Source organism: Mirounga leonina, unplaced genomic scaffold (assembly GCF_011800145.1).
Source record: "Mirounga leonina isolate KUSES-001 unplaced genomic scaffold, KU_Mleo_1.0 Mir_94, whole genome shotgun sequence".
Taxonomy (NCBI): domain Eukaryota; kingdom Metazoa; phylum Chordata; class Mammalia; order Carnivora; family Phocidae; genus Mirounga; species Mirounga leonina.
Window position 1 is genome coordinate 9462406 of NW_023270855.1, and position 10423 is coordinate 9472828.

Here is a 10423-nt window from a genome sequence, read left to right on the forward strand (position 1 = left end):
TGGCTACTCGGAGTGCTGTATTGAGGAGGATTCTGAGGCCCAATGAGGGCTCTGTGAGAGACAGTGCCCTGACTGACCAGCAGTGTTTGCCATGGGTATGGGAGTACAGGATGAGGTATGAGTGCCACACCTGCAGAGCCTCCTCAAAAGCCTCTGTTTGCTCCCCTGTAAAATGGGGTTATTATGCACGTAGGGAGTGGTGAGGTGTTGATGATATATCTATATGTCTGTCTGTCTATCTATCTATCCATCCATCCAGAATGCTCAATGGATGCTGGTTCCCTTCATCTTTTCCTCCTTGCCTCCTCCCAAATCCTGGATAGCCTTCAAAGATTTGCCCAAGTCCCTCCCTATTCTTAGAAATTCTTATTCCCTTAAAAGTGCTAATCCAAGATACCTGCTTCTTTCTGCCTCTCCTCCTACCTGTCTGGTTCTCCTGGCCTGGCTTGGTAGGGAAGAGCCTAAGCTTTGGAGTGAGGGAGGCCCGAGTCCAAGGCCTGGCTCTGCCATTTAAGCCAGCTATGGGACAGTTGGCTAGTTGTGTCACTTCTTGGAGCCTCAGCATCCCCCTCTGTGGGTAAGTGTAGTCATAGTCCATCCCTAACAGTGTTGGAAAATTAGATGAGACCATGCATGTACAGCTCTTAGCATAGTGCTTGGCACAGGTAAGTACTCAATAAATATTAGCCATTAGGTTTATTGTGACTAGTCTTCAAAGGCTTAAGAATTTTTCTGTTTTTCATTCTGGTTGGGAAGGATGACAGCAAGATCCAGTCCCATTTCCAAAATATAATCAGTCCTGATCACTTGGTAATTAAAAAAAAACGTTGGGAGGGTGAATGGGAAGAGAGAACTGTCCAATCTCAGAAAGGCAACTTGCTCAGGCAGGCCAGATGGGGGGCAGACAGAGGGCCCTTTATACCATGTGGTTTTATGAGTCAGCATTAATCACAGCCTGACGATGCCTTCCTCTGATTAGTCTGGGGCCGAAGCGCTTGGGGTTTTCACCAGCCAGTTCCTGATGCCCACAGCCAGCTCTTTTACGAGCTGCTTGCTTTAGTTTCCACTGACATTTTGGAGACCTGCTTGATGGCTTACCCAGACCTGGGTGCTGGAGGCAGACCTGCATGCAGAGCCGCCCGGTGTGTCCCAGCACTGCTATTGTTGGACATCACCCTCTGTGGCCCGGATATGCCCCTGCCTAGCCCCTCCAACTGGCGAAGGCCAATTAACCATGCTGTGTTTCCTTACACGTAAAATAAGTCCTATTTCACAGGGTGGCTGAGCTCACAAATGCTGACATATTATTTTAAAATATGTCTTCAAAAAGTATAGCTTTTAAAAAAGCATCTTGCCAATCTCCACTTGATCTAGAAGGGAGTCCCCCTCCTTTCCCCCACTTAAGCTACAGCCTAGAACTGTGCTGCTCAGACTCTCTATGGTGAAGGATCAGTTTTTTTTTGTTTGTTTGATTTTTCCACCTATTGCAGAATGATTTCTGGGCTCACTGCATGAGATGAGAATGTAGCTCATGCCACATTGAGATTTCCACGTGAGTCTGACCACAGTGGAATTCTCTTCAGTGAGAGGAGGTCTCTGATCACATGCCTGGATGTCAATTGCTACTAAATTTCCCCAGCATTTCTTCTCAATTTCTGTACCTCTCGTTGTGGGCCAATCACAGGATTTTGTGGCAGTGTCAGTCCATGGACCACATGTGGCCAGAAGGGTGATATAGCATAAATACTCATCAAACCTACTATGTGTCCTGCATGGTGCAAGGTGCTGGATAGGATGCTGCACAGGACAGGCATGGTGTCTGCCCTTGTGGGCCTCGTTTCACTCCAGTGAGAGAGATGATAACTAAGCAAAGTTGCACATAAGATACCTTGCAATCAAAGCTTCTAAAGAAACACTGGAGAACTGAGAGAGAAAAAATGTAGCTGGAGGGTAGGTGGCATCTGCTGTAGATTGGGTGGTTAGGGAAGGCCTGTCTGGGACCTGACTGTCAGAAAGACCCAGCCATGCAAAGAGCAGGAAAAGGATATTTCAAGTAGAGGGAACAGCAAGTGCAAAGTCCCTGAGGAGCGCAAAAGCCTAGAGCGTTCCAGAGCAGGAAAGAGGAAGGTCAGGGCACTGTAAGGTAATGAGTGAGGGGTCATAGCCGGAGCTGTGGGAGGAGCCTGTGGGGATATGACCATGTAGGACTCTGAAGACTTTCCTTTTTCCCCAGAAGAGATTTAATTAAAATGCCAGGCTTGCATCTCTAAAACTGTAGGACCTTTTTAATCTCATTGACTTGTGGAAATCACCTAGGCCCTTGCTATTCCAGGTGAGGTCTGGGGGCCAGCAGGATCGGCATCACCTGGGAGAGTGTCAGGAGCGCAGAGTCTCAGGACCAGCTCCAAGCTTACTGGATATATTTCAGCAAGCTGTCCAGATGACGTATATGCTTGCTGAAATTTGAGGGGTACTGGTCTGGTCCGCTGGGTCTTGAAGGTGGCTGCATGTGGGATTACCTGAGGAGTTAAATGCCCATGTCTGGTGATGGCGATCCTGCAATCTAGAGCTTCTGATTTAATGGTCTGGGCTGAGGCCTGTGCATGGGGACTTGTTATGGGTCTTTGTAGTTGGGTGGCCAGGGTGTGACCTTGTCCTTCTCTGGGTGCCTCTTCCCTGGGGTTGTGTAAAGCTAGTTTGGTTCTCCCTTCCAAGCCCAAGAGGCCTCTGCTGTTGGAGAGGGGATAGAACTGTTTCTCTGCTCCCCCACAGGCCTGCAATGGGTATATCCCAGGCCACTTTGAGGGGAAATGAACATCTCACACATGAAGACAAGCACTCTGAGAGTTTGGAATGATAAACCATCCTTTGTTCAGAAGTGGGGAGCCCATAAGGAACCATGGACGACCCTGGACTAGAGCTGGAAGGGCCTTGGAATTCATAGAGACACTTTTATCCGTTTCATGGATGAGGAAAACCAAGGCCCAGGGAATTTTCACTTCAAAATCACACAGCGAGGCAGGAGCAGGTTCAGAACTAGAGCTATTCCTATCATTTCTATAATCTCGCCCTCTTCTTACCTCATCTTTGACATTCAGGCATGACGAACATGTACAAGGATAGGAAAACAACCACTTGGTTGGAGGAAGCTGCCTTACCAGTTTCTGGGTGACTCCAGGAGGGGCCCACTCATAGGTGATGGTGTCAAAGGTGGGATCTTTCCCAGTGGCAATGGGATTGGTCATGATCATCCGATTCCTCTTATAAATCCGGATGCCATCCCCACCTTTCACCCGGGCCGTGAGGGTGGAATACTTGGAGTCCATCAGCAAGCGGCCAATTTTCCGATCGTCTTCCAGCTCAGAGCTGAAGCAGTGGTCTTCGTGGCTGCATTTGCATGACTTGCATATTTTCCTGGGGTGAGAGGTTAATTGGGACATGTGAGATCAATCTCCAGAGAAGAAGAGCAGAGTCTCCTGCTGGTAGCATCTGCCTTTTTGAAAGCAAGTTCAAGGTTCGACTTTAGTAACTTGGAAGGGTTGGCAGCAAGACAAATGGTAACCTGAGATCAAAAGGCCTCTGGGATTGGGAACTGCATTTGGGAAACTATCAGTCTATCTGTAGGGAATGTAGGATGTGACTTTTGCTGGTAAAAAGAACAGCACATTTTTACTCACTTTGGGTGTGACAGCAAAGGCTGTTTCATTCATTAGAGATGCTCAAAAGCAGGAGTCTTTATGACCTGTGGGCTGAACCCGGCCCACAACCTCCTTGTGTAAATAATGTTTTATTGGAACACAGCCATGCTCATTCACTTACATATTGTCTGTGGATGCATTTGGGCTACAACGGCAGACTTGAATAATTGCAACAGAGACTGTGTGACCCAAAGAGCCTAAAATATCCACGATCTGGTCCTTTGTAAAAAAAAAAAAAAATTGCTGACCTCTGCTCTAAGGAATTATTGAAATTATCTCCCAAGATTCATGAGCCTTGGAACTTTAGCAGCTTTCAACTCTTTAGCAACCATAGTGAAGTTAGAATACAGCTGAAAATTTTCTTCAAGGAATGGGTGGATAGGACCCAGGGGGTAAGGGAATGAGCTCAGAAAACCCCGTGGGCTGGAGAGATTGATGTTCACTGGCAAGGCTTTGTGGTGAGGCTGAGAGAAGGAAAAGCATCCTGGGGAAGCGTCAAATTCACTCGAAAGCCTGATGCTTCTGTCTGACAATTAAAAACTAAAGCATCTGGCTGCTTTGTGCCATGCTGTTAAGGTTTCAAAATCCAGAGTGTTCCCGGTATAGAGGAAGACCGCTTCCCTCCCTTTCCGGCCTGACACCTGAGGCCTGCTGTATCTCAGCTGCTCTCATGCATGAGATTTGAGAACTTGTTAAGTAAAGTGAGCAACGTCAAGACCTGCAACAGGGGTGAGGCAGGACCGAGCAGGAGAGCTGCCACCGCAGAAGCAGGAGTGCCTCACAGCCAGGCATGCCTGAAGGAATCCTCCTTTCTATCCATCAGTTTTTTTTTTTAAGATTTTTTAATTTATTCATTTGACAGAGAGACAGAGAGATTGTGGCAGGCAGTGGAGAAGCAGGCTCCCCGCGGAGTAGGGAGCCCGATGCGGGGCTCGATCCCAGGACCCCGGGATCATGACCTGAGCTGAAGGCAGACGCTTAACTGACTGAGCCACCCAGGTGTCCCTTCCATCAGTAGTTCTAAACTAAGGTCACACCCCCAGGAGGCAAGTGGCAACGTCTGAAGACACTTTTGACTGTCCCTGTCATAATGGGGTGCTACTGGCTTCTATAGGGTAGAGGCCAGGGATGCTGCTAAACATCTGTAATACAGAGGACAGCCCCCTCCACAACAAAGAATTATCCTGTCCAAAATGTCAATAGTGCTGAGGTTGAGAAACCCTTGTCTAATGAGGGACGTCCCACTGCAACCTTCTAGGAGCCTACAGTTGGGGTGAGAGAGGGAGAGAAAATCAGATGCACACTGTAACAGAGAATAAGGTTGGGCCCTGTGAGGGCTGCATATGCTCTGGGATGGTTCTGCTGGTCTGGACCAGTTTCCCCCAGCCTGTAAGTATGGGGCACGTGGAAAAAGGCTCAGGGTGATAAGTGTGGGAGACAGAGGGTTACAGGAAGTTAGACATATTTCTCCAGTGCAAGGCTGATTCTTGTTTTTAATGCACTGATGTACAGTGTGACTTTAAGGCGGGGAGAATGCAGCATTTCCAATGTTATCTGAAGAGAAGCTTGCAGTCCAAGTTCACATGCAGTGGGCTACAATTTGAGAAATGGTAAAATCGATGATCTCAAGGATAATTCCAGTACTTCCAAATGGAATATGACCCTGAAGATGACGCAGGGCAAAAACAAGAAGTCTTTTCTTTTTGTTCTCATAAGAAGGGGTTGCTCATTTTACAGAATTGGGGCACTTTATTCATAATAAATATTCTCTCGCCTCTCCCTTTTATGAGCCAGGCATGAAGGAGACTGTTTCTCTAGGGTAGGGGGTAGCACCACTGGTTTACACGTGGGGAGTGACAACAGCAGAGGAGGAAGTGGGAGGAGGAAGAGGAAGGAAGTGAGGGAAAGCCTGGCGCCCCACGAGATCCTCTGAGCCCCAAGGCCTTCCATGCATGGAGCTGGGTGGGGAAGCTGCCATTTGCTTTTTTGGTTAATGAGACTCTCAGGATGCTATTAGAGATGCAGCGAATGCAAAACAGTTTGAAATGGAAAATGCTGACGGATATGAGATATTCTCTGAAACTGTGTCAATGTTCTTTCTCCCTTTATTCATACCATCATGTTGCCAGGCACTGTTGCTGCAATTCTATAGATGAAGAAGATACCCCTTAGACCAACTCCACTCTTTCCAGGCACCCAGACTGAAGGGGACACAGACACACCCAGAAAGAGCCTCAGTGGTATTAAAATGGCTATTTCTACAGTCTGTCCTGGGCTACCTGCAATGCTGGAAAAGGCAAAGCCTTGGACTCTAATCTCAGCCTGAACACTAGCCCAACACACCCCATGGTCAAGTTTCTTATCTGACAGTGAGATAGTTACATCAGGAGTTGGCATACTACATTCCATTGGCTGAGTCTGGCCCATCCCCTATTTTTGTACAGCCTGTGAAGTAAGAAAAGTTTTTACATTGTGACATGGTTGGAAAAAAAGATCAAAAGAAGATTACTGACACAGGAAAATGATATGAAATTTGAATTTCAGTGTCCTGAAATAGAGATTTATGGGAACCTAATCACATTCATTCATTTACATATTGCCTATGGATGGTTTCACGCTACGAGGGCCAAGTTGACTAGTTGTGCCAGAGACCATATGGCCTGCCAAACTGAAAATGTTTATGAACAGGCTGTTTACAGAAAGGTAGCTGACCCTTGGTTTTCAAACTTTGCTGCACATCTAAATCACCTGGGGAGCTCGGTAGACTTGGAGATGCCCCACCCTGGCTCCAGCTAGTCAGATTCCATGGGTCCGGAGTGGGATCTGGGGAGGGGTACTTGTAATCCTGTTCAAAGGGGGATCTGGATGCCCATCAAAGTGCCAGAATCCTTAGTCGGTGCCTTTCAGGAACTTAAGCAGCTCTGGTTGACTTTCTCTGGTCTCTCAAAAAGCACAGGAAGCCCAGCTCTTTGGGCAGAGTCATCTGTGAAGATCCCACTGCCCCAGGGAGAAGAGGCAGAGCTAACACTGGCCACGTACACCAGCATGGAGACAGGACCTCCTCAGAGGGGGTGCCGCAATGAGGATGCTGGGAGAATCCAAAGAACGACCCCGAAGAATGTGAAAATGGGTGATCTGAAGAGCCAGTGGTCTGTCTCCCATTTGTCATACCATGTCCCCTGAAGGCTTCCCTCAGGGGTTCCCTGGGGTTCTTCTCCACTCACTGAAGTCAGTGTGCATTAAAAAAAAAAGTGATTAGGATTATGATAATATAAAAAAAAGAATGTCTGCCTGCAAGGAAGAGACTTTCTGGCTCTCTCTGAAAAGCCTGGAGTCCTGGACGTGTGTGTCCCCCTGCCCTGAAGGGTGGGTCAGCCTCCTGAGGATAGCTCAGAAGGCCAGGGAACCTGACATGTCCATCAGGGAAGCAGGAAGCTGCAGACCGCCAGGGGAGCCTCCCCGTCTGTTTTCATGAAAGTCTGCTCTTGCCTTCTCTCTGTACCCTTCTCTCCAAGTAATTCTACCATCTGCCACTGATACTAATTACCATGCTAATTCTGCTAACCATGTCACTAGTTTGATTACAGACAGCTTGCCTGAAACTATGGATTGTAAAGCCAGAAGTGGAGCCTAGAGCACATGGGCTCCAACGTTCCCATTTTTCAGACAGGAAAGGTGAGGCTTACAGAAGGGAAGTGTTTTTTCAAGCTGAGTCAGCACATGAATTTGTCCTATGATTATTAGTTGGGGGACTTGCTCATTAAAGCAGGCCGGCTGTCACTTGGGTCATTCAAATATCTTTCAAACTACTGAAAGTATGAGAACTGGAGCATAAAAATGCTTTCACGTGGTTTCCCCCCCTAAGTTTCTGGGACCTCCTGGCTCCAGTATGGCTTGAATTTAGGTCCCCGTTAAAGTTATTCCAACCAAAGACAACACTTGATATTTGGGACCTGAAGCTACAATCTGCATTTCTCAAGGATCAATTTACTTGATGTTCAAGTCCTTTGTAGAATGGCGGGGGGAATGTGGGGATTAAAACCGTGCTGACATTCCTGCTTATAGCCCAGAAGAACAGGGCCCAGAATTGCCATCCTGCCATAAACAGCTAGAAAACCAGACAAAATATGTTGAATGAACCTTTTCAGATGTCAGACAACAGGCAGCAAGGGACTGATCCTTGAGAGGGGAAAACATTATTGAACTGAGTCGGTGGGTGCATTCAGGGAACATTACCCCCTGCCCTAAGGATTCTAAAAGGAGGCATCCCAGCTGTTTTTGGAGAGCTGATGAGGAGTCAGCATTTTTCTGTGACACCCTGATGGCAGATTCAGGACCAGGGGGCGAAAGCATAGGGAAGCTGACTCTGCTCAAGACCAGAAAGAGCTCGAGTGGCCAAAATAGATGTGTGGGGCGTTCCCCCAATGGGGAGTGTGTTCGCTTTGGGAGGAATTTGTGTGGGGGATGGAGTGGGATTTGGACGACCTTGAAGGTCCCCTGCATCCAGAAGACCACATGAGCTCCTGTGAGGTCAAGAACTGTCAGGGAACGGAGTTAAGGAACAGTCTTGTGCTTCAAAGGCTCATGACCCACAGTACTGCCAAGAGGTTGAGAGCATGGGGGTGGGGTTCACGAAGACCCAAGTTTGAATGCTGTCATGTACTGGATGTCTCCTGCTACCCACTCTCAGTTTTCTGACCTGAAAAATGGAGAAACTACTACCTACTGCTCAGGGTTACTTCAGCATTTAAATGTAAAAGACTTGGTTCAGCTCAATAAATGTTTTTGCAATTGCCATCTCACAATGGAAGTCAACAACTCTGAGACAAATACCTCCCAAACTGTGCTCCCCCATTGAGTGCCCAAGGAAACCCTCTGGCAGAAGAGACAGAAACTCCCTCTGTGCTCTCGTGCCCTACAGAGGTTAGCCTCTCTCTCCCAGGGCTACCGGGACAGTCACACAGGCTGTGCACTGCACACCTCCAGTGGGTGCCATTCATGTAGTAGCGCCCGGGAGTTGTGTGGTGGGGCGGCCCTACCTCTGGTTTTCAGAGTCCAGCTGGATCTTACAGCCCTCCCTTGTGGGTATGAATGCACCACAGCCTGGTTTTTAAGTCCTGTGGACATAGTGACTTTTATTTCGGGCCCAGGGGCACTCAGATCAAAACAGGGGCGATTACACATATGGGGAGATCAACCGCATGCACCAAGCCCCGGATACAGCAATCCAGAGAGGACCAGGAACCGACTAACAACTGCTCACATCTTCCCAGTGCGGCCTTGGTGGGCGGAGCTTGGTGATCCTCGCCTCGAAATGGTGTGTGAAGCACTAAACTCCTTTCTCATCTTGGCTCCCAAGGCCTCTCTGTCATTTCTGAATTAGGCAAAGCAGGAGTGCATTCACTCCAGACCAAGTCCTCCCTGAAATGCATGCATCTTAAGCAGTCCCAGCAGAGCAGAATGACCAGTGGTTCCCAGAAAGGACAGCCAAGAAATGAAAGCAGGCAGAGCCTCTCCTGACAAATTCTGTTACCTCCATGGATGTGGCTCGAAGCCTGAACACGTCCCCTTGCATTTCAAACAAGGCACACCTCTTGCTGACTGCTGCTGGCCCAGGGACATCTGGAAAAGGAGACAGAAAAGAGGGTGTTTTCCTTCCAAAAGCTTGGACCGGGGATCGCTTGACCTCTAAAAGACTTGGCATGCCAGCAAAGGGATTGTGTGGGGTTCAAAGGGCTCGAGATGAATAAGGCATCAGTTACTGTTTACCAAGAATGGAGAAGACCAGCCGGGAAAGTGGCCATAGGGCTGGCAAGTGTGGAAGGGTGGGGCCCTTCCCAATAAAAATGGAATGAGGCGGGGGCTTTCGGTGCTGTTGCCAGCCAGCCACCAGGGCTCCGTTGGAAACCCCCTGCTGTGAGGGATCATCTCCTCCTTCCTCCATATTCACCAGCTCCCCTGGTAGGTCCACTTGTCACTGGAATGGAATCTTCCAGCGAGTGCCTCCTCTCCCTCCTTTATTGTGATTTATTGATAGGGTGTGATTAAACCAAAGCTACAGGCACAAACAAATGTTCATGTTGCCAAATGTTTATAGCTCAAAGCATAACTTAAATATTTTGCTAAAACACGGAAAACCAGGAGCATTTGAGGTCTGGTGGTCCTTTGGAAGGAAAACACACAGGACAGGTTTTATTCTTTGTCACCAGCTGTGCTGCTACTGTGTTGAGACCCAGCTGGCTCTCCAATGGGGTCTTCAAATCAGCAGCCTCGGCGGGAAGCTTGCCAGAAACACAGCCCCTCAGGTCCTGCCCCAGACCTTCTGATTCAGAATATGCACTTCCATGAAATTCCAGGAGATTTGTATTACATTAAAATTGAAGAAGAAGGGGGTTAGTGTATGGATCTGCTGGCTGAGAAACTTACCTAACTCTCCATCGGGGGTGGGGATGACTTGCTACAGTTAATGCACGTGTATTATGGTTTTATCACGAACAAGGCTTCATCAACTCATAAGATAAAGGGATATGCTCCTCATTCAACAGATTATTGATTCATCTAACCATTTATTTAGCACATGTCAGGCACAGGGATACATCATAGGACTCGGGTGTGCCCTAGAGGTACTCACAGACTAGAGGGAGATGAAGAAGCACATACTTATCACCTGCTTCTGGAAGGGGTAAGTTTGAGGCAGAGGAAGCTGCCTGTTATATAGCAGAAAG

General features: G+C 48.1%; 1 protein-coding gene across 1 annotated transcript in view; it reads right to left on the bottom strand.

Annotated features, from left to right (window-relative positions):
* LMCD1 (LIM and cysteine rich domains 1) overlaps nt 1–10423 on the bottom strand; it is a 58847-nt gene that overhangs the window by 19950 nt on the left and 28474 nt on the right. The window contains 2 exon segments of the mRNA XM_034997972.1: nt 3159–3414; nt 9232–9320. Coding sequence (XP_034853863.1) covers nt 3159–3414; nt 9232–9320 — 345 coding nt within the window.